We start from the raw sequence: 27,788 nt of genomic DNA, 5'->3' as shown, positions 1-27,788 counted from the left end.
TGGAGCTATTAAACTATGTAACCATAGAGAATGGGGGCAAAAAAAGTCAAAAGTAGTAAGAAACACATAAAGAAAAAAACAAGGCTATAACAATAACCGTCATAGATTTTTCTTGGGGATTGGTGATTTCTATTTAAAGTGTCTATAATCGATATATTTCTAATAATGTTAAAGGTACAGCAGCTCTCACCAATGCTATATGACTGTTGTTCCACGTATTGTTGTCGACTAGCGTGGTTCTGTTTGCCATGCCTGCTATCTGGTAGCCATAGTCCCACCAGGACATCACTCTGACGTGCTCGTCTGTGTTCTGCCTCAGCCAGTAGTAGGCCTCTCTGAAGTCATCCAGGATGTTACGGGAGCTGGTGGGGAGAGGTTAGAGATGGGTAGGGGGGATGACACACGAGGATATACAGTATATCATCAATATATGTATTTATACATTGGCTATATGATTTTACTAAAGTAAAAACCCCTCAATGAAAGCTGTATTACAATGCCTTAAAGGGTCAGTTCACCCAAATTACAAAAAACTAGGGCTGCCAATCGATTAAAATATTGAATCACAATTAATCGCAAATTAATCACACTTTTTATCTGTTCAAAATGTAGCGTAAAGGGAGTATTTAATACTCTTATCAACATAGGAGTAGGCAAATATGCTGCTTTATGCAAATGTATGTATGTATTTATTATTGGAAATCAATGAACAACACAAAACAATGACACATATTGTCCAGAAACCCTCACAGGTACTGCATTTAGCATAAAACAATATGCTCAAATCATAACATGGCAAACTGCAGCCCAACAGGCAACAACAGCTGTCAGTGTGTCAGTGTGCTGACTTGACTATGACTTGCCCCAAACTGCATGTGATTATCATAAAGTGGGCGTGTCTTTAAAGGGGAGACTCGTGGGTACCCATAGAACCCATTTTCATTCACATATCTGGAGGTCAGAGGTCAAGAGACCCACGTATATAGCGACCCAATATGTATATATATATATAAATTTATATATAAAACTGAGCCCGCTACAATGTCCGAAAGATCGATTGCGTTAATGCGTTAAAGCATATTAATATTAAATACTTGACAATCTCCCTTTAAGGTATATTTGGAACAGATAAAAAATGAATTAATTTGCAATTAATCGCGATTAAATATAGACAGTTATGCGATTAATCACGATTAATTATTTGAATCGATTGACAGCCGTAATAGCTAACTCTCTTTCTATACATATAAATATAGCTATAGATATACTGTATATACCGAAATGACAGAATTGCACATGGTGTTGTTGTATTATTCTCACCCATCGTGGTTGTATGAAGCCAGTACTACACTGGGGCTGGAGTAGGCGTTGCTGGTGACCCAGGTGCAGTGGACGGCGAACATCATGAGCAGCATCAGCATCAGCATGGTGACTATGGACTTGATGTTGGGGCCCAGACCCTCCTCAGCCTTCTCTTGCTCTGATACATGTTTACGCACCTTACCGGCCTGCAGGGGACAGCACAGCATACACACACACACACCATCTGTAAAGGTTGCTTAAACTCTAACAAGACGGGAGCTCTGTATGAATGAGCTGATAATACACCAGAAGATAATAATTGTCCCCATTGAGAGGATCCTCAGAGTGTTGTAGCTGTTTTATGGTGTCTCATTTAAAACAGCCTCCTTTCAGGAGACCTGTTATAGTGTGATGGGTTGGTAATACATTACTCCCACTGCATCGATTTGTAAGAAAAACGACAAAAGGATGACAAAAACATTAGACAGCAGTGATTTGGTTTCCCTTAAGCAGAAGGAGGGGAAAGGATAGAAATGAGGATACAGCTTCATTTTTCATTTTAATCACAGATACCAGAACATAATACTGCCAATTAAAACATATTATTATAAGATCCATCCAACATGACGAGTACTGCTCAGATGGGTGCAGAAAATGTCGGTTTTGTAATGCTGATGTTGCATTTATTTTAGTTATGTCCTCATGTTATGGCCTGCTGGATAGATATCATAATATAGCTTTGTGTTGTATATGGTATGCTGACCATGTTTCTACAAACAATAATGCTTGGTGACTTATGAAGTGGTTTGACTCTTGTTAAAAAATGTTGTACCAGTGGCTACAAAATTAATTTTTGATGAGAACAGGAAAGAAAGTCTGATTTCTTATTTGTTTGACAAGAACTATGTGATCATAGAAGACATAACTGTAACTGACAAGGTGGGCTAAATATTTATGAGATAAACTGGTGTATACTAAGGCGAGGGCTGAAAAAATGATGTGTTTGATTTACAGCAGTATTAATTGATTTTGTTTGGCCACTTGGGGGCACCGGAAGTTGTAAATGCTAGGGGTGGGGGAAAAAATTGATTCACCTACTGTATTTATCACGTTTTTTTTACTTTTTACGATTTTGAAATTGATTTTTAATGCCAGAATCGATATATTTACTTTATATGAGTCTATGCGGAGGTAGAAGGAAGTTTCCGCCTTTAATGCTGTAGTCTGAGTAACGTGACGTCATATCCGTTCCGTATCCGTCAACCAAAACAAACCGCAGTGAGCCGAAACGACAAAGTAAAAAACGGTGGAGGGTCCGCGTGGATACGACCATGCTAAATAACGCTCCAAAAACTGGCACGGCCATTTTCAAAGGGGTCCCTTGACCTCTGACCTCAAGATATGTGAATGAAAATGGGATCTATGGGTACCCACGAGTCTCCCCTTTACAGACATGCCCACTCTATGACAATCGCATGCAGTTTGGGGCAAGTCATAGTCAAGTCAGCACACTTACACACTGACAGCTGTTGTTGCCTGTTGGGCTGCAGTTTGCCATGTTATGATTTGAGCATATTTTTTAATGCTAAATGCAGTACCTGTGAGGGTTTCTGGACAATATTTGTCATTGTTTTGTGTTTATTGATTTCCAATAATAAATACATACATACATTTGCATAAAGCAGCATATTTGTCCACTCCGATGTTGATAAGAGTATGAAATACTTGATAAATCTCCCTTTAAAGTACATTTTGAACAGATAAAAAATCTGAGATTAATTTCTAATTAACCGCTGGACAAACATGCCATTAATCACGATTAACTATTTTAATCGAGTGACAGCTCTACTTGTATGTAATAATATTTGTGGTGCTGCAAACATAGAAACAGCAGCTTGGGCCAAAGTGTTAGTGGTAGTAACCGCTAGCAGCCAATTTTTGGAAAATTGGCATCACCATGCCAATCTGCAATGGCCCAATATCCAGATATGTTCTAAATATATTAAGCTTTAAATATACCAAATTATGCACTTTTATTACTAAATGAACAATAGGTTAGCTGTGCCGCTCCACTACTAGTAATTAAAAGATTTTTTGACAATTTACTCTGCAGCCTTTCAGCATCATGAACATCAATCTACAGAGACAACGATTATGTAAAGTAAAACATTTGGTAGTTCAATCTCCATCAAACAACGTGACATCACATCATACACATTCCGCTAACCTTGTCATAGAGGTTGCCGGCGTTCTTCCTGTCGTCCTCGTCGCTGCTGTCCTCTGCGGGCGGACTCTGCCTCTTCATGTCGTCTCCCAGGTAGTGCTCAAAGACGCTGGAGAAGGCCACCGCCGACAGCATGCACACCACCGGAGTCAGAGTCAGCATCAAACGCACCATGACGCCGGCGAAATAAACAGCGCTGATGGCATACAGGGCCACTGATGGGAGAAAAGAAGAGAGAGAGTGAGACAGAGAGAGATAAGGAGGTTACAGGTGACCTGGATGTTACCATCAAAGCTTGGAGAGTTTGATTTCATTTAAAGTTTTACTTTAATTTAATGCTGTTTAGATGGATACTGACAGAGAGATAAAGTGAAGCAAATGAAGCAAGTAAAGAAGAAAGCAGTTCAAGGCAGAGTAGGGGGGAGACAGGGAGGGCAGCAGAAGACTGGACTTTATGTTGTCCAGTAGAGCCAGATTGTTGGCTCATCATAGATCATATTGGTGTACATGTGTCAGCTGATAAGTAACAAGGAATTATAGTACAGATACGCCAAAGGTATGTTTTGTAGGGATGCACCAATACTGGATCGAATATCGGGCCGATAGTGACTCAAATAGCTGGATCAGGTATCGGTGACAATGGGGCCGATCTATTCAATTCAATTCTATGTTTATTTACTAATTATTACACCGCGTTGTTGAATACTCGATTCGGATTGGTTAATCACGGCGTTCTGCGGTCTGTTATCCCTTTATACCAGACCGTTGCTATGAGTGCAGCTCTGATGCCGGACTCTGGCAGACCGTTTTTGTGTCGAATTATTGATTTCTTAAGTAAGTAGCCGTGTAATAAGCGGGATAACGTACAGCGAGTCGGTCATTGTTGTGAAAGAAACCCCTTCAGGGCGATGAGAGAACCTTCCTCTCCACGTCGGGGATTATTACACAGCCATGACCGGCTTGCTGTACGTTATCCCTTACATATATTATTTACTGTAATTTTAATTCCTGTTTAAGTTTTGAGCAATTTGTTGCTGCATTAAAACGGGTTTACACTTGAAGATTCTTTTTACCAAGCGGTTGGCGTACAATTTATTATTTTAATAATAAATAACAATTCACTACATTTATATCTATGTATTTATTTGTTACATTTTGTTTTACAAAGTTAGGAAAGCGATGTTTAAGTCAAGCCTGATGTTTCCTTACACATAACAGAATGATCCCAGTCACATCCTTACAGTGAGGCATACAGCTTATTAATTAAACACTGGTATCGGATCGGTAATCGGTATCGGCTGGTACCCAAAGCCCAGATGTAATTATCGGTACTGAAAAACTCAGATGGGTGCATCCCTAATGTTTTGAAAAGGGCGTTTTTGGTTGACTTTATGGTTGGGAAAAGCTTTTCTGTAGCTTGCATTGAATAAACAGAACCAAAAGAGTGATTATATGGACTACTTAGTCTTTAGTGACAACATCCAATCAATACTTCATGTAATGCTCATAACACAGGCTTTCCCACACCACACAACCATGGCTGAGGAAAGTTCAATCAATATTAGAGAACATGAGCTACTCGTTCTCAAAGCCAGAAACCAGAGCAGTAAGTCTCAAACTTGCGATGTCGGAGGGTATAAAGTCTGAAGCTGCTCCACAGACAATGAATGGAGGACTGATTGTGTTGTTTTCTTTTTTTATACCATATGTTATTAATAATTAATTATTAATGTTATAATGTCAGCTCTATATTATTATCCTCGTTACTGAGCGCCGGTACTCTAAAGTTCATCATCACCATCATCACCATCACAACAACTGCATCAGCTCTGACAGATGCTGCCTCATTTATCAATCCTCCGGTACTGGATCTCAGTCTGATTGTATTTAAACTATGACAACTTTCATGACCTTTATCAATAATCGTGCTCCTTATTATTCCACGATACGGCTCTTACCGAAGACCCGCTCATCGTTGATGTTCTTAATGCAGAACCAGAGGCCTGCTGGGAAGGTGCAGACGAGGATGTGAAGGTCGAAGAAGAAGGACACCCAGGTGGTGGGCTGGTGCTCAGATACTGATGCTATGATGGGGATGTGGATCTTAGCATAGCTGTGGATAACATGGAAGACAGAGAGGGGTCAGACACAACAGAAACAGCGTGGTTAGGCAAAGGAAGAGAAAAAGGAGGTCTTTGCAGTGACGGTATTGAATAGGGAACGTATCAAACAACCCTTTTCTTTACGATAAAGAGCACAATAGTTCATTGTTCATTACATTCCCTTTAATTTCCACTTCACTCTAAAATGAACCACTCTTATTGATAGTAAAGATGTTAGATCTTATTCAGAGTTAGGGGTTTAAGAAAAAAAATTAAAATATGGAGTATATCTATGTTTTGTGATACTGTATCGAATTTTAATTAAAAGTCTACATGCAAAGATGAACTCAGTCAATACTTTATTTAATTTGCAGAGACGCGCCCTCTCAGTGTATCTCAAAGTCGTGCTATGATGTTGGATGTTACGGGGACTGTGATAAATTCAGATCCCACTGTTCTGACTGCATAAAAAAGTACTTTTTTCACTCAGATTTTATGCATATGTTGGCATTGTCTTTATACTATGACAGTTTTCCTAAAATTAGATAAAAAAAAAATCACAATATATCACGTTGCTTACAGTATCGCAATATATAGCGATTAGGGCTGTCAAAATTAAAGCGATAATAACGTGTTAACGCAAATTATTTTTAACGCCACTAATTTGAATTTAACGCATTAACACAACTTGTGATTATTTAGGTTGTAAATATTTGTCATTGTTTTGTGTTGTTAATTGATTTCCAATAATAAATATATACATACATTTGCATAAAACAGCATATTTGCCCACTCCCATGTTGATAAGAGTATTAAATACTTGACAAATCTCCCTTTAAGGTACATTTTGAACAGAATTTGCATTAATTTGCGATGAATAGCGATAAACTATGAACAATCGTGTGATTAATTGTAATTAAATATTTTAATCGATTGACAGCCCTAATGGCAATATATTGAATCCAGCCTCTGGCCTGTATCATGAAACGTATCATATCGCCAGATTCTTGCCAATACACAGCCCTTTCTACAGTAGGAGAACATCAAGTTTGGCTGATGTCAGTTATGTTGGGTCTGATGATGACCTCATTACTTTAACTGCACTGCAGAAAAACTTAATTTCTTTTAAAAACAAATACTCAGGCGTGTGCACCAACACATCAACATACTGTATGTGCACATACACTGAGAAGTTTTAGAGTTTTACAGCTGATGCTGCAGTCTGGCAGTTTTGTGTAAGCCAGGATCTGGGATGGGAGAAGAAGGGTAGAGTTATCTGTTTAGTATTTTATGATGGGGCTGAGTGACGGGCTGACTGACTCACTGTTTGACCATAAAAACATTTTTGGCAGATACACGTGAGTGTGTATACTTGTACACTTGGTACATATTTGATTTGTCTGTTCGATCTTGCTATGAGAATGTTGATTGGAAAATTAAAGGAAAAGAAATCTTCATTTGTAGAAATAGGTAATAACTTTCAAAATCCTTATGTCGAGCATGTGTTCACCAAACACGTGCTCTGAGATGAACTAAATCAAAAGTTGGATTTCATAGTAAATCAACCAGCAGACAAGGTGGAATAAATCTTCGATGAAACTCACTCCCCATCCTGCCACTTTGTCTCGTACAGTTTAACAGATTTATAGGGGAAGGTGCTACTGTACCCTCATTTAAATCTAGATTATTATCAGCTCTGCTGTAAGGTATTTAATCCAGTGCAAAAGTATAACATATCAATAATAGTGATGACTTACCCAGTATCCCAGAGGGAGTAGAAGCGCCCACTCCATGGAGCGATGTACCCTGAAAGTGAAACACATAGTTAGAATATACTGACAAGACCATTTAAACACATGTCTAACCACCACCAGCCCACACAAACCGACCCGTGTACACACCCTGCTGTTGACGGCGCGTACTCTGTCACGCATCAGTGGAATGCATAATTGGTTTGGCTGCGTTCCTCCTGCATGTATCGATCATATAATCATCCTCTAATGAGCGTGTGTTGCCGTGCGGCAGACATGATGAGCTGTGCGGAGCTCTCTGGCGGCCGGCTCGCTGTCCACTCTGCTCGCCAGTGCGATGATAAATGAGAACGCAGAAACTAATTACCGCTAGTTAGATAGCCGGCAGGTGGTCCTGACGTACACAGATAATAGAGGAGTGATGTCAGCAGAGGGCTGATTCTCATCATAACCAGCTATTGGTTTACATGTAGACAGGGTCTGAAATTAACTTTTCTCACTTTCTGCCACTGCGGCAGGTGAGTATTTTTTTTTTTGTCTGCCACTCTAAAATTTCTTCTACCTCTTTTGTAATCTTATGCGCTAAATGAAGGAATTTTAAATTTGTTGTCATTCAATGTTCGATATATTTTACATAAAAAAAACATATGCATGGTAAATTACAGTGTTCGAATTACTACCACTACATGGTTTAATCAGCCTGCACGGCCAAACCCTGCAACTTTTATGCTCACACACCCGCCATGATGACTGGATGTAAGCATGGAACCCCCAGTATCTCAAATATGGAGCCACAGATGGCTGGAAGATGCAGAAAATATGGTCTGTCTTCTCTGCAGCAAAGTTCAGCAGTCTCCAGACTCCACATGATACTAAAACAAGCTCACTACAGTTTACAATGGATATTTGACAGCAGCCATGTGGGAAAACATACTGTGGAGCTGCTCAACCTGCAACACAGCCGACTAAAATTTCTGACCTGCCAGAAATCCGACAGCAATTGCTCGGGCAATCAATCCAGTGTTGTGACCCCCCACAAGCCACCAATAGATGGGGCCAACCTATTCAGGGCTAAAATTGGGCTTGAAGGGGAATATATATAAAGAATTCCAATATGTTATTTATGGCCTAAGAAAGTTCAATCAATACTTGTGAACATGAGCTACTCTCCCTCAAAGTCAAAACGCAGAGAAGGAAGTCTCAAACTTTTGATGTCATAGGGTATAAAGTAGGGTCTGAAATTAACTTTTTTCACCCCCTGCCACTTTAGATCTGATGTCATTCAATGTTCGATATATTTTACACAAAAAACATTATATGCATGGTAAATTACAGTGTTCGAATTACACCGTAGCTTTTGGGAGAGCCCTATTTTTCGGGGCATGGAGGGTAGCCTACTGTACACAGTACTGTACTGTACTTTGTAATTGTCATCTATAGTGGTTATTTGCATAAAAAAACACACGATTCAAATGATTAGGAAATAAATGATTGTACTTTTATATAAATTTCTGCTTTGATTAAAAAAATCTTGGCATTGGTAGTTTTAGTATAATTAGCTGTCTAGAGCTAGTGTTAGGAAGTTTAACGGGTCATAACTTTCTCTCAAATATCTTTTTTATATTGATGTGAAAACATCTCCTTGTTTCTCGCATTACTCGACATTACATTTGAACACATCATGATAACGTTGTAATTTACCTTCGCCCAATAGCAATTTTTACTGAGCAGAGCTTGAATGCCTCATATAATAATAACTCAATGGCACCTCCGTTTACATTAGTATCTCCGTTATTTAGCCAAGCAGGACTGTGCTGCCACGGGCTGCCAACAGGTAATGTTACTAACTCTCTTCCTGCTGATTTCAACACGGATTTGTTGTTCACAGTGTCGCATTATCAGGGAAAAAATAAGGTGCATCCCCTCGGGTTTAGTAGTAGTAACGCCATGCTTTTGAGTCCTCTCCGCCGTGGCTCCGGTCACAAACAAACTGAAACATGATACGGCGTGCGTATGCGTCATTGTGCATGCGTAACTGTCGGAAAGCATCAATAAGAGGAATCGATTGTCACAGAGGCATGACATAGACATAGATACCCAAATGAGCTAGTTTTGAGTATAAAAATATGTATGCGGAAAATGTACGTGACAGCTACGACGACCAACCTTCTAAAGGACGATGTGAACCAACCTGTGTATGTCAGGTAGATGACAGAGAGGAAAACCACTCCAGCAGCCAGAGAGACTCCCAGGAAGAACAGAGTCTGGAACTCCTGCTTGGTCAGCCGGTCCTTCAGGTACAGCAGGAAGGCGTAGACCTGAAGCAGCACAAACACACCTGCACAGATAGGGCACAAATAAGACTTTGGCGGGGGGGAGGGGATCTGAAATTGTTCAAGCAGTAAAAATAGTTGATCTTTGTTTTAGTGGCCAAAACAGTGATAAAAACTACCAATAGTTTTCTTTTTACAGTTTTTCTCAATCGCTTTGGCTCGTTTTTTGTCTTAACATTCTCTAAACTGTGAGTACAATTATTACAACTGTTTGATGGGATGTCACAACTCTATTGCATCTTTGCACAAGGTAGTAATTCACCCAAAACACTTCATTCATGCCTCTAAACCAGTTATTGTGTCAGTAAATTGGCCACCAAAATGAAAAGTTGTTTTGACATTTTGTGAACCGTACTGGTCAAAAATGTTTTTTTCATCACGGCAGTCAACCCTGGAAATGTTTCTTATATACAAGTCTCTGTTTTGTTCTACTTGTTTGTTGACACTGACTGCTTACTGTATGATACCAGAATGTCAGTTTCGTTTACCTGAAGGTTATTGTGTATCGCACTGAGCTGTTAAGATCCACATTTCAACAGCAGGTAAAAGTTTACTTGGAAAAGTCAATACTGTAGGCTACAATACTGTAGTACACAGAAACAGGATATGTACATGTGTGTTTACAGTAACCGTATTTGTGTAGCGATGCGTTACACGTAATGTAAACGGAAAATTAACCTTTAAGCTTTCATGTAAAGTCAAGGACCTATTATGCTCATTTCCAGGTTTATACTTGTATTTTGGGTTTCTACTAGAACATGTTTACATGCTTTAATGCTTTAAATGCCAAACTAGCTGCTAGGCAGGTATTATGCAAATGTGTTACTTGGTGACGCCACCACGTTACGGAAGAAAAGGCAGGACTTCAAGCGAGGTGTTCAGGGACAGTGTTTCTGTGGGGGAGAGTAACTCTCTTTGGTGTGGACTTTGTAACTTTGCAGAGCTTTTAAATGCACAAAAAAAACCTATATAACACACTAAAGGAAAAGGAATAGCACAAAAGTGTAATAGGTCCCCTTTAAAAGGCATCCCATCGACTTTACCTACACTTTACTTGAGTGTTTCAGTGCTGTGCATGTCTGAATGATTTAAGGCTTCTCTGCAGGTAATATCCGAGTCTGTACTTTGACTTCATTTCCACTGCTCTGCTCTCACTGTCCCGCCGAGCTGCTGTGGGCGCTGATATTATGAGAATGGTCCAAGATTAACTCCTCATCATGACGTACTCCGTTTTGGGGGCTCATACACGGACTGCATTTATGGATCTAATTTTGTAGCGGACATATCTGTATGATCTCGATTGGAAATAAAAAAAAATACAATGGATAGGTTCTAAGTCTATCTTAACACAATATTGACATGCATGTATGTACATTGAAAGGGTTTAATTTATTTTATTTATTTGTCTATTTAACAGGGAAAATGGACAGTCATTGATTGTCCCAGAGTTCACTAGATGGCTAAATTTCTTCTAGAGTTGTTCCGATACCGATACCAGTATCAGAAATGTGTCCGATACTGCCCAAAATTCGGTATCTCAGTCAATGCACCGATACGATACCATAATTTATTAACCCAGAAAAAAATCTACTTGTTTCACCAGATTATTTTATATTTTCTAATTTTTTTCAATATTTTTAATTTATGTTCTTTGTAAGGCTGTCACTCAATTAATTTAGCCTCCTTCCTGACAAGCTAATATGACATGGTTGGTACCGATGGATTCCTTAGGTTTTATAGTTTCATATGATGCCATGTATCGGCCGCTACCGCAAGTTCATCTGAAACGGTATTGGGAAGGAAAAAACAGTATCGGAGCATCTCAATTTCATCAGCAGTCACTGGGCAGGAAAATCCACAAAAGAGTTATAGCATCAAGTGTTAAAATTCATACAAATCTAAAAGCATTTTCATTTGTTCCTCCTGTCCATACTAGCCACAGACACCCCTTCATAAATCTATTTCTATGTAAGAAATGGGAAAATAGTTAGTATGAAAATACCTCTTTGTACGTCCTCCATGACTAACACTGAAATTGCTTTAAGATGCGATCTCTTTGCAGACAGTATGGACCAATTACAGCAAACAACTATTATTTCAATGTACTGCATATATGAGCATGTGAGTACTGTATCAAGATAGGCTTGGAAAATGAGGAGCTGTTCTTTAATCTGCTGTCTTTTAGCACCTTTTTTTTTTTACAAGATTGACTCCATAGACCTGCAGTAAACACATATTACGAGCACAGACCACAGGTTATTGGCTACTGACCTGCTGCGGCCATGTGTTCACTGGTCCTGATTGGCTGAAAGCCCACAAAGGGGATCTGCATGGACAAGACCAGGCCGATGATGTAGAAGGTGCTGTAGGCTGGAGAGAGAAACAAACAGTTAGAAAATAAGCCACGAATTACAGTACATATGAGCACATTCAAATGACCTACTGTAAACCTGAAAATCCTGAAAATGAAAAGACCAGAAGCAACAATGAACCCATCATACTAACAAGTAAAATAATAGCATATTTTCTTCCTCTGTGCCATAGAACTCCATTGTTGTCCAAAAACTATACACACACAATGAGCCACACTGTTTTACTGGCTGACATGTCTCATTCTGTTAAACATGGGGACAAAAAATCTGCACCTGAAAATAGTTCCCAAACAAATCCACCACTTACTCCTGTAAACTAAAACTACAAAAAAAACTATAGTACCCACCTGTTTTAGGACATTATTTACCTGGTTTAAAAATGAAACAATAAATGTGTGACCCATTTTTTAAAGATTTAAATTCTCAGTAAGAGCTAAAGCTCACTTAGCAAAAATGTCACTTTGCAGGTTTAAAACACTAACAAAAACTGCTCAGGCAGATAACACAAATAGATCAGAAATACACAAAATATGTATGTTAGAAAAAGTTAGGGCGAGACAATATGACCTAAAATCTATATGATAAATTGTCAGTAGCTATTCTCTGTTTAATTACATGGGATTTCCGAAATGTGTTAATATTAAGGCTGTCAAAGTTAACACGATAACATATTAACGCAAATTTGTTTTAACGCCACTAATTTCTTAAAAAACTTTCTTCACAACTTTGATTTTTAGGTTGTATGTCATACTAGCTTGTCGTGAAGGAGGCTAAATAACGCTACAAACTTAAGCTAAATTTTGGCAAGGAAAATCTGGCATGGCCATTTTCAAAGGGGTCCCTTGACCTCTGACCTCAAGATATGTGAATGTAAATGGGTTCTATGGGTACCCACGAGTCTCCCCTTTACAGACATGCCCACTTTATGATGATCACATGCAGTTTTGGAGCAAGTCATAGTCAAGTCAGCACACTGACACACTGACAGCTGTTGTTGCCTGTTGGGCTGCAGTTTGCCATGTTATGATTTGAGCATATTTTTTTTATGGTAAATGCAGTACCTGTGAGGGTTTCTGGACAATATGTGTCATTGTTTTGTGTTGTTAATTGATTTGACAATTGCATAAAGCAGCATATTTGCCCACTGCCATGTTGTAACAGTATTAAATACTTGACAAATCTCCCTTTAAGGTACATTTTGAACAGATAAAAAATGTATGATTAATCACGATTTTGATCGATAGACAGCCCAGTTAATACGTTTATTATTATTATTATTATTATTATTATTATTATTATTAATAAACTGAACATAATGTCAGCAATTTGATAAATTCTACTAAAGATGTGATAAGGAAGAGAATGATGGCGGATATATACAGACATGCAGTGTTAGTGATTCTAGGACCCCCCCCCACCTCCACTCTCCATCCCTTTCCGACTCCTATAAAAACAACCTCACAAAGTCCTTGATGCAGCAAACAAGAACAAAATGCCTTTTGAGCCTAAATCATGACTGACAGTCTAAGAGCGATTAAGCTTCGAGTTCAAACGATTTACACACTCGGGGTGTCAGCGGTCCAGGCTCTCTGTGAACGCTACAACTAAACCTGAAAACTGTTTCAAACACGCCCTCAGGGGTCAGAAGCACTGAAAGAAAGCTTCAGCAACAAGAGCTGGTCGAATGCTGCCACAGCACAGCCAATGACATAAAAAAGGTTAGTTCTCTCGAACAAGCTGCGGTCTTATTACATAGGATAGAGACAAAACACAAGTTGAGAAATGTAAACGTACAGAAATGACGCAGGGAAATATTTAAATTAGCTAGATGACTTGACTCTGACCACATGTGTGTCCATACGCTGTATTTACTGTCTGTATGTCTGCAATGCTTCATTACAGGGGACATATCATGCTCATTTTCAGGTTCATTATTGTATTTTGGGTTTCTACTAGAACATGTTAAAATGCTTTAACGTTCAAAAAACTAATTTTTCTCATACTGTCTGTCTGAATCTACCTCATTCACCCTCTGTCTGAAATGCAGAAAAATGACTGAAAGGTTATCACGGCTCTTGCAGGTATCTAAACATCCCGGGATAAGACGAAGCAGAAACAAGAAATGCATGTTCCTGCTGAAATTTCCTCAAAATGTACAGCAAAGTGCTGGACCGTCTTATCTTTAACCCTCTGAGACCCACAATAGACCCGTTTTTGTCTTTTTTTAGGGTGGTACAGAGGGTCTTTAGTGGGGGACAGCAGGTCAACAGTACATGTCACATAGAAGTGATGTACATCTTCTGAAAGCTGGGAACCTGAAGATTAATTTGAATACAGTTGGGCTCATTGGATCCAATCCACAAGAGCCTCAGCTTTACAGTGATACCCAATTTATGTAATTCCAACACTGTTTAGGGACCCCAGTATGCAGAAATATTCAAACATCATTTTAGAATAGGCGGAAATATTATTATAATATTATATATTGTAAATATATTTAAAAACTGCATGTTTTTTGCCCCAAACTGCATGTGATTATCATAAAGTGGGCATGTCTGTAAAGGGGAGACTCGTGGGTACCTATAGAACCCATTTTCAATCACATATCTTGAGGTCAGAGGTCAAAGAACCGTTTTGAAAATGGCCATGACAGTTTTTCCTCGCTATAATTTAGCTAAACTTTGGAGCGTTAATTATCTTCGTTCCCCGACATGGTAGCATGACATGGTTGGTACCAATGGATTCCTAGTTTCATATGATATCTGTCTTCACTCTAGCCCGAAAACTGACCTATTAAGAGCCTCTGAAAGACGGTAAAGTCAGTCGGGATCACATTCTCAGGGGGTTGAATAACTGATGTGTTAAAGCAGAACATTAAACTGAATTATTATTCCATGTTGAGTAAAGGGATGGATGATGCATAATGTGGTCGTCCCTCTGCAATAAAAGCGAGGACTCCAATCTCCGTTCTTTACTGTTCATCAGTAGCTGCGCTTAAAATAAATTTAGGGGGGGTCTACGCCAATTATTGTCTGGGCATAAAATCAAACCACAATTCTCTCCACAAGTAGACATCATTGTTATTGGTATTACACCAAAAGATGTACGTCTGGTTGTGAAAATAGCCTGTTGTTCTGTTGGAGCAACACATACTGTAAAATGCTTTTGTATCTTGATTATCTCACTGCCTTGACAAGACTGGAGGGAATAAAATATATAAAATATTTAGTTCAAATATTCTACTATCCAATCAGAACCTGCAGTCATGAAGCCCCACAGACCAGACTGTTCTTTACATTTAAAAGGCAGCAGATCCACGGTTGTTCTGTATCTGACTCGATCACTTTCTTCCTTCACGGCTGTCTTCTGATGATGACAACATTATTAGGAATGCAAGAGCGAGGAAAATGGGAAAAGATTGCTGCTGACCCGGCCCCTGTCGCAAACTGCTCTGTGAAAGATGGCTCTGGTAAATTAATGCAAGGAGACACCGTTCCTAACCAGCCCTAATACAAACCTAATGAAACCTGAAATATTCAGCTTTTGACATTGTGTCAGATACATTTTGATTTAACTATGTAATCACTACTGGTGGTGTATTGCATCATAGTGACAGTTGTTTCTGAAGACTGAAGATTGGATTTAATGCAGGGCTGTTGTAGTTATGGCTGCCAATCAATTAAAATAGTTTATCTCGATTAATCGTAAGTTAATCACACATTTTTTATCCGTTCAAAATGTACCTTAAAGGGAGATTTGTCAAGTATTTAATACTCTGATCAACATGGGAGTGGCCAAATATTCTTACTTTATGCAAATGTAGGCTTTAAAGTATCCCAGCAGGCGGCTCATGGCACCTGCAACGTAGACGCTGAGCGATGTGACGGCCTGAACCGGTACTGGGAACCAGCAGCCAGGCGTTAAGAAAGTAGAGGCATCCATCAGATGCCTCTATTCTAAGTTTTCAACCCTGCTCATGAGATAATGCAATCCCAGTTGGATTTCATTACGGTATTTGTGCTTTATTAGAAAGGGAGGATGGAGCGAGAGAGGGCTGGTGTGTGACAGCAGGTCACAGACTGGACTCCGAATCACAGAACAAGGTATGCATCACAGAACACGGTGAGCTATTACAGCTTTGAACTAACTCAATTACCGTGCTGCTGTAGGCAGGATGTACTGTGCTGGTCTTCAGAGAGAGACGGACACAGGTGGGGGAGGGGATAAGGACGGAGGAGGAAGATGGCAAAGTCAGCCTGATGCTAAATTATTAATTTTGCCAATAATCCTATTTGAGGACGCAGAATCCACCAGTCACCCCGTCTCATCTCCCGTCTTCTCTGCTTTCACTCTCTGTTCTTGTCCTCAGTATGGCTTTGCTTTGATTCCACATTTCGCAGCTCTCTTGCCAAGTTAACCTCGCCCCGGTTGTTTTACATCTTTGATACGTCATTATTTCCAGAGGATAATGATCTGGTACAGTACGTATGTGTTATTGATTTGGATCTGAAACAATGATACAGTGCTGTGGCGTCAGTAGGGAGCGGCGAGCCTTGGGTCAGGACTTAATTCATGATCAGTGAGGCGAGTTCAGAGTGCGCGACGAAGCAAGCTCTTTGAAGGGAAGACAGCTTTAATCTTTTTTTTTTCTTTTTTTTCTGCCTTGCATTTCCACTTTCCATCTCTCTCTTACTTTTATCATGTATCCCTTCTCTTCTCCTCTGGGGGATTTGTGTAAACCTGATATCCGTCTCATTACACACACAACATCATTCGTTATTGGTGTGTTTTTTACAGTAAAGATATGACAACGAATAACAAGCTACTCTGTGTTAGTACCCCCACATCAATGTGCGTGGCTCTGAGTCTTTTCAAGGTAGAAAAAAATACAGCTTTTCTTTGTGTGTGTGTGTAGCTGCTGCCCTTTATGTTATCCTGGATGTGCTACACTGAATGTCAAACGAGCATAATTGCAGCATCCCTCTGTTTACGTCCTTGAATTCATGTCAACATAAACAGTATTCATGTGAGTGTGAGTGTGAGTGTGTGTGTGTGTGTGTGTGTGTGTGTGTGTGTGTGTGAGTGTGTGAGTGTGTGTGTGTGTGTGTGTGTGTGTGTGTGTGCGCCCGTGCGTGTGTGCTGCGTCTCACCTATGTAGACTCTCCTACTGAAGCGCTGCATTAGAAGCAGGACAAATACGTGAAGAGGAATAAGGTTGATGATGAACACGTAACCGCCCCAAGCTGACACCTGTGAAACAAACAAAAGCAACAGTGGTCATTAATGAAAGGGGTGTAACAATTTGGAATATGCACGCACACAATACTCACCTGCACACAGATGTTTTTTTAACGATTTTGAAATTGATTCTTTAACACCAGAATCAAAATATTTGCTTAATTTGAGTCTATGTGGAGGTAGAAGGAAGATACCACTTTTATTGTTGTAGTCTGAGTAACGTGACGTCATATCCGTTCCGTATCCGTCAACCAAAACAAACCGCAGCGAGCCGAAACAACAAAGCAGAGAACGGCGGAGGGTCGGTGTGGATACGACCTGTACCCTCACATGTTAAATCCAAAGTGGTAAACACTACACATCCAGTAAAGTATGGAAACACTTTGGGTTTCACACATTGACAGGAAAAGCAGAGCTAGACATCACAGCTAAAGCTGCATGCTAACATTGTCACGGACAGGAAACATTATTGTATCGCGGTAACGTGTGGTCAAGCCGGCCGTCACTCTCATCTCCGTGGTCAAATGGGCCGACGCTACAACTGTAGAACACCCATATACTGACATTTATGTTAAATGCATTCAAACGGCCCCGATGGAGCTGACCATGAATTTATAAAGAGAAAGGAGCTGACGGGAGAGCTAGAGACGACCTTGGAGAAGTTAGAGGAAGTGTGACTGTGACGGTTTTCAAAATAAGGTGTTAACAAAGGGAACTGTATATACGAAACATATATATGGAAATACGATTGACTGGATTATATTCACCAGAAGTATAAAACATTACATCTCCCTCATAAATTAAAAAGAAAATACCACTAATTTTTTAGGGAAATGTCTTTATTCTTCGATTTTTGGGTTGCTGGAAAAAATGTAATAAATAATTCCTGACAATGACTGATATATTTGACTTCAGGACATCTCTGACTACATACATGCTGAAAATCAAACATTTTTACTGCATAAATTTAGATATTTTCCAAAGTAAAAGTCCCTAGAAGTGTATGATTCCACTTTTTCCCATGGTCTAGTGTTTAAAAAGTTAACAAAAATCGCAATAAATCACAATATTGAATCGGCACCCAAGTATCGTGATAGTATCGAATCAGGAGATAGGAGTGAACGCACAAATGCATAGTTAGTTCACTGCTTCTTGTCATAACGGGATTTTGACCTCTGCTGAATCTGTGTAGTGCTTTCAACTGCAGGAGATGATCAGTATTGTGACCCTGTAGGCTGGGAACTGAAGGGTGGCTGTGTTTCCTCGCTTATACACACCACACCACACCACACACTTCTATAATGAGACAGGTTGAAACATGAGGAGGGCACAAAGCTGCACGGCCCACCTGAGAACTGTGAAATCATTATGAGCTACAGCGCTAAGACTGCAATTTAGATTATGCTGTCGGTCCCAAAACCCTCAAAAGCACACGCATACACACACCGGGCACACGTGTTAAGTATAACAGACGCACACATGCACCTCTTTTCAAGCTTTGTGCTTATTGTCTCAAAAGTGTCGTGTAACTCCCGGTCGGCGAGCAGCTGCCAGAGAAAATGTGTCACAGCTTATAGCGGGAGGCGTTCATATGATTCATCACAGTCTGGCTGAATGATAGGTGAGTCAGGGAAACAGGTTCTGTTTTGGTCTGATGAGAATGGCTTTCGGTAACAAAAGTTTGATGGGCATAAAATGCTCCATTTGGTTGCTTCTGTGTTTCAGAGTCAGTGAGTGTGATGTACGCATTGCTCTCCCTCTAGTTTATGACTCAGGTTTGTGTTTATTGACGTTAGCATTAGGGTTAGGTTTGGGACATGAATGTACTACGCCTGTCATGATGCTACTACTTACAATGTAATATTGTCATTTTAAGGACCATTTTATGCCACTGATATAATGATAATATAATAGCATAATTATGCAAGTACTCGCTTACAAAAAAAACTTCCTGTTTATTCTGGCAACATATATCGTACGATAAGCTGATATCACACAAAAAAAAAGATATTTCAAGTCCAAATATTGTGCAATAAGTCAATAACTTTAAAATGATCAAGTTCGTCATGTCCATCTATCGTACGATCAAACAATAACTTTAAAATGATCAAGGTCATGTTCATATATCGTACGATAAGTCGATAACTTTAAAATGATCGAGGTCATCATGTCCATATACCGTACAATAAATCAATAACTTTAAAATGATCAAGGTCATGTCCATATATTGTACGATAAGTCGATAACATAAAAATGATCTCATCATGTCCATATATCGTATTATAAGACGATAACATAAAAATTATCGAGGTCATGTCCATATATTGTATTATAAGATAATAACATAAAAATGATCGAGATCATGTCCATATATCGTATTATAAGTCGATTACTGTAGAATGATCGAGGTCATCATGTCCATATATCGTACGATAAGTCGATAACATAATTACCGTAACAGGCCCAGAACGTAAAATATATAACAAACATTTTTTGTGTGTGTGTTCTCACCATGTAGAAATAGGAGAGACAGCATCCGATGGCCCAGAAGACAGATCCCGTCTTCACCGACTTCACCTGCAGTTTACATAACAGAGCATTAACCACCACACACAAACACACACACACACAGTCAAATCTACATCAACTGCTTCCATTAAGCTGAGACGCTCGGTTCGCTATTTTTCCTCGAGGATTTGCTGCTTACCCAACACGACTGTCTGAATTATTCATCATGTTTCCCTCTTTAATGACCTGCACAAAGCAGAGCACCGTGTCCTACACATCTTTACCTTCCCCGGCACAGAACACAGGAGCAGCTAACGAGGGCTTAACGAGGCCAACGAGCCCTGACTTAACGAAGGAACGGGCGGGAGACGCTGTTATTGGCTGGATGATGATTGGATAAATGGAGGAGCTGAGCCAATGAGATGTGGTGGATGGAAGGAGACAAGAGAGAGAGAAGGAAAGTTGAGGTGTATGAAAGAGGAAGAGAGAGAGAGACACAAACGGGTAGAGGGGAAGCAAACACTGGAGACTATTATTAAAGTCTATCCTGTGTGATTTATAATAATATTGTTACTTACTGTTTAAAATGCAGAGTATAGAAACAAGGCTTAATGTTAACCTGAACAAGGCTATTCCTCGTCTATACTTACCATCAATTAACAGTAACTTCAGGGTTTCTGGGATAGTGGATTCCTTCTTTAAGTCTCAGTGGTATACAAGGAGTGTTGTAGTTGATCATGTTCGCTAAGAATAACATTAACCCATATAGCTACATACACAAACCACTGAGGGATGAATAAATGTAGAAGCAGATAGAGACATCTGTGGTTAAAGGAAAAAAAAAAGATCATATGTTATGTCTATCTACGGACTTTAATGCGCATCATGAATGAGACACGGAGACATCTTTTGTGACAATAAAATATGGTAAATGTGGTCAGTGAAACTACCCTGGTTAAAATAAAATCTATTTGCAAGTTGGTTTATCTGCTCCTAAAATGAAATGTCTTAAATCAACACTTCACATTCATTAGGTGACCTTGTAAAGCTATTAAGGCATTTTCTCCTAACATTTTCCTTTATCTAGTTTTACATTGACGTTTAACTTCATACTTTCAGCAGTAAAAATCTGTTAGGTTCCTTACTAAATCTGAATTAATTGATTTTCTAGCTACTTGAGGGGCAGCGAAACCAGCTGAAAACACTGCATCTGTAAGATTATCACCTTAACAAGTTGTTATAGCAAACATGATAGCAAATAATTTGCTATTTACACATCTAGCAGATACGAAGAAGCGCCAGCTTTCGTTATGGAGCTGTGTTTCGGCACCGCTGACTAAAGTAAAAATATTCCCTCTCCTTTTAGCTCTGGTTTGGGCTCCACAACCAAATCTTGAGAAAAACTGGGTCTTTAGCTGCTAGATGATCCTCTATATTCACCAGCTAGCCGCTAAATGTGTCCGTCTGCCATTTGGTGCTGGGCGGGTAGAGTACAGTGGATTTATCGGAGATCTATCACAGAAAACAGCCGCCTGCTGTGGCTGGAAACGAGGTTAATGAGAGAGAAATAGTGAGCTGGAAAATACAAAACAACTAAAGCTTAGAAAGGCTGAGAGGTGCCTTTAGCTGAGGGAAATTGTTCCCGTAGTTAGATGTATGCACATACTGTATGTCTCCATGCTTGCATGTGTATGCATATATTTCTGTCTGTGTGAAGCACTTTGGTGCAAAACCTGTTTGCTTTCTAAAGTGCTATGTAACTTCAAATTTCAAACTTAGATCTCTGAATCTCTGCACCTTTATTGTTCAGTTTCAGCTTCCTGAAAAGGGTTTCCCCATTTGAAAAACAACTGTGCCAATCATGGCTTTGTAGACCTCGGATCTTCTTTGTGCTACAGTCGGAATAATGGTGACGGATAAATTGCCTAAAAATGGCAACTAGTGTGGATGAGATCAACACAGCTATACAAGTTAATTGCTCCTGGCAACCACTACTGCAGCATCTGTGTCGACTGAAAATAACTTCTTGCTACTAACTCGTTACTACTTTCATATTAAACACAGTCATTTGAATCATTGTAAATATGAAATATAGATTATTGCAGCTTTAAGTAATTGTAGGAGAAAAAACAGTGTCGCAGCCTGACTATTTCACTTTATTCCCCGACTTCTACCAAAGAGCAGCCGTCTGAAACAGCGCTGAGAGCTGTTATAAATAGCAACATAATGGACAGCCAGGACTAAAGCCTAATAAAGTATGTATAGGCGTACCCAGAGGTAGTAGGTGAACTGCAGGGCAAAGATGGCAATGCCTTCATTGTCGAAGGAGCCGGCCACGGAGCGGGAGATGTAGCCGGGGACGATGGCGATGAAGCAGGCCGCCAGCAGCCCCGCCCCCTGGTTCCACAGCTCCCGGGTCAGCAGAAAGGTGGAGATGGAGGTCAGGCCGCTGAACACCGGAGCCAGAAACACACACACGTCCCGGATGTGGACGGTGATATTCAGCAGGTTGAGCACGTAGTGGATGAGGCCCGCCGTGACCATCAGGCCTGGGTAGACCTAGAGGAGGAGGAAGGGAAACAGATGGGAGGGTGAGGGAAGAAATTATGCAGGCAACCCAAAGCTAATGCTTCTGTAGATTTTTCTAAGAGTCAAGTATTATAAATAGGGCTGTCAAAGTTAACGCGATAACGCGTTAATGCAGATTCGTTTTAATGCCACTAATTTCTTTAACGCATTAACGCAATTGATCTTCCAGAGGTTGTAACAGGCTCAGTTTTATAGCTAGAGTGAAGATACTGGTATGAAACTAGAAAACCTGAGGAATCCATTGGTACCAACCGTGTCATACTAGCTTGTCACAAAGGAGGTAAATGTCTCTCCAAACCTACGCTAAATTTTGGCGAGGAAAAACTGTCATGGCCATTTTCAAAGGGGTCCCTTGACCTCTGACCTCCAGATATGTGAATGAAAATGGGTTCTATGGGTACCCACGAGTCTCCCCTTTACAGACATGCCCACTTTATGATAATCACATGCAGTTTGGGGCAAGTCATAGTCCAGTCAGCACACTGACACACTGACAGCTGTTGTCGCCTGTTGGGCTGCAGTTTCCCATGTTATGATTTGAGCATATTTTTTATGCTAAATGCAGTACCTGTGAGGGCATTGAGTTGTGTTGTTAATTGATTTCCAATAATATATATGTATATATATATATACACGTATATTTGCATAAAGCAGCATATTTACCCACTCCCATGTTAATAAGAGTATTAAATACTTGACAAATCTTTCTTTAAGGTACATTTTGAACAGATTAAAAATGTGATTAATTTGTGATTAATTATGGACAGTCAAGCGATTAATCGCAATCAAATATTTTAATCGATTGACAGCTCTAATTATTAATAAAGTCTGAATAGCTAAAAAAAAGATCTTGTTTTCATCTCTCCCCCATGTAATATGCATTTGATGTGATGAGAAGAGCACCAATATTGACAAGCCAGCAAGAGTTCTGAACAACTGAAAATGCTGCTTTATGCATCTTTCCAGTTTCTGCGACTGCAAATCATTAACAGCTTGAATGAGCAATCCGACAGTAGAAAAAAAACAACAATCACATTACGAGCTTGCTGCTAGCTCACAAAAGATGTGCTTTTACCAGCCTGCATCATCAGCTCGACAGCCAAAGTTCTGATGACAGCAAATGTTACTGAATTTCCTACACACGAAACAATCTGCTGACTTGTTATTTGAAAAAAAACATACTTAAGTTTTCTTTATATTGAGGATGACAGCAAAGCCGAAGTAAACAGAGTTAAGAAAAAGTCCAAATCAAAGTGAGAAATGGAAACTTCAACTATTATTTGCAGTTGGGTACTTCATGTTAACATTTTTCCAAATAAAAATAAAATAAACTGTTTAATCCAATTTTTCAATATTAAACACTACAATAAAAGGTGAGACTGAGTGGTAGCATAATACTGCAGGTTCCTATGTAGAGAATCATCTTTGTCCTTTATTTCTTTCCAATGACGTAATGCAAAAGGGTTGCTTCAAAGTGAGGTGTGACGATTCATCGATCTGGATCGATGTATTGATACAATGGTCAACGATCTAATATCACAGATGCAAAGAGAAAACATCAATACATATCATCTTTAAGATGCGCCTTTATTTTGAAATGAGATAGAAGAACATGTCAGCCTGCTGCACCGTGCTGTTCCGCAAAGCTTCAAATACTTTCGAATATTTCTCACCCAGGCTTCGAAGCCCAAAAATTGGGCCAGCCCTATATAAAAGTAACTGATTGTGTTGAATGGGCATATGACCTTGTCTCATATTGAGCGCAGGCCCCTGAATTGAATCAAAATCGTATCGTGGCAGGCGTTGTCATATCCGCGAATATCGTATTGTCCGGAGAATCTATATAATATCATACTGTGATGAAACTTGTGATTCACACCCCTACTTCAAAGTCAAAACAACATACTAAAAAGCTGATGTGAATATCCTACAGTAAGTGCACTCTGGAGAACAGATTAGCCCAACAATGGCTCTCCATTCATCAACCCATATAGAGAGATCGCACAGAGAGATGTAAATATAGAGGAGGAGATCGGCATTCAGAGATGAGTTGTAGTGTAATGACGTGTTAAAAGTGACCCCAGTCGGTCTGTCCTTTGGCTATTATGAAGACGGATCTACTTTATGTGTTGTATGAGTGCTCCCTGCTAACTCCCTGCCTCTCCCCCAGGAGCTGTTCAACCATCCAGCTATGCTTACCGAGTGTGTGAGACGTGTAGCTGAGATTGAGTTTAAGAGGATGATTGACGATCCATCACAGTAATGTGACTATTGAGCAATAAGGACAAAAAAGGATGGGGCTGAGGCAGAAGGTATTTCCCACACACGCACGCACGCACGCACGCACGCACGCACGCACACGAATACTGTTTATGTTGAGAAACACTCACCGTGCCCCCTACTATCCTGCCCAGAGGGTACCATGCTCTTTCGTCAAACCAGTTGAGGAACTCATAGAAGCCGTTGGTGGTGAGATGATGAGTGGACCTGTAGTTGAACCTGTAACATTGAGACAGAGGCAGAGAGAGGAGGTCGTCAGACAGGCAGCTACACAGGACACTAGTGTCTCATTGAAGTGAGTAAACTCTGGTCTGACTTTAGGTTTTACCAGAACTGTCACTCAACTTCAATCAAACCATTCAACCTTCAGCATAAAGTGAATCAAAATTGATTTAATGCAAATTTGTCCAACTGCAGCACTTATATTTTTAATCCACACACACACAAACACTTTTTGAGTAGATTTTTTAGGTGTACACTTAACTTTAGGTGCACTTCAAACAAACTTGTTTGTGTTTGCCTGATGTCCTAAGGCCAATGTCCTAGTGTGAATGTTCCTGTTCCATCTCTGAAAATTACTAGATGATTTATGGTGTGTTCACACTAAACGCAAAACAAAACGTTTCGCACAGCGCAATTACATACAAAGTCAAAGCAAAGATGCAAATGGACGCAAATTCGCGGAATTCGCTTTGTCGTAAAAGCGTTGAGATTCTCCACCTGTCGTCACTGATGTACTGACGTTGAATCAGAAATGGAGGAAAAAAATATTGTAGCCGTCTGAGTGGCACCCAGAGCTCTACGATTGCACCTCATATTTGTACAGAGACCGGACAAAACTGTGTGTATAAATGTAAGTCAAACTCGCACGAGTAACACAATGCAAAAATTTGCTTTGCATTTGATGTGAACACAGCATAAGGTAACCACATGCAGCCCACAAGTTCACGTTAGCATATTAGCTTTCCTTCAGCCCTCAAGTAAGAAACTGAAAAACATTCTTCTTACAGGGTAAACTGCAGAGCAACAAGACAGCTAATAAAGCAGCTCTGCTGACCGGTTGTGGGTGGACCAAGTCACTCTTGCTCTGCTAAACACACAGCAGAAAAAAGTAGGAAAAGTACAAACACGGTGCACCAACCGAGCTGGCTGAGGAAACGTCGACATCACACAAGCTCCAACTTTGAGCATTTAACAGAACTTAAAAGTTGCAGAGCTGAAAAGACACAACACAAAGAAACTACAAAGTCCCAGCTATGAGCAGGGTTGAAAGTTATGACTGTGTCACAGCAAAGTCACAGCATGGAGAAGATTTCAGAGTTGCAATACCATAGAGGCAAACTGATGAAATAATATCAACATGAAGAACCGTAGAATAACTTCTACCAGCAAACTGACAAGACTGAGGATGAAGTTATAACAGGCCTGAAGAGAGAAGGGATACAGAAGTTCCCTGAAAGTCCTGGTGACATCTGTGCCACAGCTAGCAAGCAGCTGCAAGTACTATAGATGTGACAACAAGAGAGATGTTTAAAACTGAAAATGGCGAATAGTATTGCTATTAGGGCTGTCAAAATTAACACCATAATAACACTTGACAGATCTCCCTTTAAGGTACATTTTGAACAGATAAAAAATGTGTGATTAAGTTACGATTAATCCTGATTAACTATGGACAATCATGGGATTAATTGCAATGAAATATCTTAATAGATTGACAGCCCTAGTTAAAAGTACTGTGATGTTTGTATCCGCCGGTGAGAACTTCATCGTACCACAGTGTGTAAAACTTTGAGTTTAGAATGTATTGGAGTAAAGAGTACAGATAAAACTAGACTGTGATACTGGCTGTAACTCAGCATTCAAGCAATTTACAGTTTGGTTCTTGAGACGCCATCAGCACAGAGAGGTTTGCACTGTATCTGACTGAAAGGCCTATAGTGTGAGGGGAGGGATCATAAATACATGTATTCATTGACAGTCAGTTCATGTCAGGTCAGGTCTACAGGGGAAGAGGAATCAGAGAAGCACGGTGAAAGGCTGGAAAAACCTTCACTGTTAATTGACAGATTGTTGGGAAACAGCACATTCTCACACCTCCGCAAACAACTGCAACCTCAGCTAACGGCGGAGTAGACACAAGGCTTTATTGGCATTTTCTCTTAGACACCCCGAAAAGAAACAAAGAACAAAAATCACCAGGAAAATAACTCCCCGTGGGCTCCATTTGCCCTTCCTTCCTCGCACTCTACCTTCACCGTCTTCTATTTCTCAAGTTGTTTACAGCCACCGAGACTTTAAGAGGAACAATCCGACTACAACCTCGTCTGTAATTAGATGGGCCCGGTAGATGGAGTGCAGCTATTGTACGAACCCTGCATCCAGCCTTCAGACAGACTGTGCTGATACACAAGCAGTCAGTCTGCTCGTCCCCAGAGCTTTTCCACAAGTATTTAAGTGCTCAATGGAAACTGTCCCTTCATGAAAAACAGGAATTTGATGGAGGGATTGCAGCATATGGCTTGCTCAGCCCCCTTAGGAGTGAGTGCTAGATTGAGAGTATGTGCACGGGTGTTCATGCTCACTCTTGAGGCTCAGTTATTTGATTGAGAAAAGAGGGGAGAGAAAAAGTGCCCACACACACACACACACACACACACACACACACACACACACACACACACACACACACACACACACACACACACACACACACACACACACACACACACACACACACACACACACACACACACACACACACACACACACACACACACACACACACACACACACAATCCATTGTGTTTTTGGTGTATTGACAGACTACCTCTCGTTTTCCTTTCACATCACGGTCCCAGAAAGAGAGCAATATCTAAAGTGTGGACAGTGGACAGAAGAAACACTCACTACCCACACGTAACTCTCTGGGTGATGGGCTCTTAAACCTTTTCCAGCCTGGGTCTGAGACGAAGCCATATTCTGTCTCAACCCCCATGGGATTCAGCTCATTAAAACACAAGGAAGCTCTTTTCATGTACAAACTCACCAGAAATTGGCTAACTAACATTCTTGAGCCAGACAAGGAC

At 40.1% G+C, this 27,788-nt stretch overlaps 1 protein-coding gene across 1 annotated transcript in view; it reads right to left on the bottom strand.

Moving 5' to 3' along the window:
- The window catches only part of LOC119496337 (dolichyl-diphosphooligosaccharide--protein glycosyltransferase subunit STT3B-like), a 64,777-nt gene that overhangs the window by 3,255 nt on the left and 33,734 nt on the right, over positions 1–27,788 (bottom strand). The window contains exons 2-12 of the mRNA XM_037783557.1: positions 24,810–24,918; positions 22,102–22,389; positions 19,834–19,899; positions 17,235–17,334; positions 11,984–12,082; positions 9,571–9,717; positions 7,386–7,434; positions 5,485–5,639; positions 3,530–3,741; positions 1,321–1,508; positions 191–362 (exon numbers count right to left, since the gene is read on the bottom strand). Coding sequence (XP_037639485.1) covers positions 191–362; positions 1,321–1,508; positions 3,530–3,741; positions 5,485–5,639; positions 7,386–7,434; positions 9,571–9,717; positions 11,984–12,082; positions 17,235–17,334; positions 19,834–19,899; positions 22,102–22,389; positions 24,810–24,918 — 1,585 coding nt within the window. The remainder of the gene's footprint in view (positions 1–190; positions 363–1,320; positions 1,509–3,529; positions 3,742–5,484; positions 5,640–7,385; positions 7,435–9,570; positions 9,718–11,983; positions 12,083–17,234; positions 17,335–19,833; positions 19,900–22,101; positions 22,390–24,809; positions 24,919–27,788) is intronic.

Source organism: Sebastes umbrosus, chromosome 11, assembly GCF_015220745.1.
Source record: "Sebastes umbrosus isolate fSebUmb1 chromosome 11, fSebUmb1.pri, whole genome shotgun sequence".
NCBI classification, from domain to species: Eukaryota; Metazoa; Chordata; class Actinopteri; order Perciformes; family Sebastidae; genus Sebastes; species Sebastes umbrosus.
The sequence above is the reverse complement of the archived record's forward strand: the minus strand, read 5'-3'. Positions and strand labels throughout refer to the sequence as shown.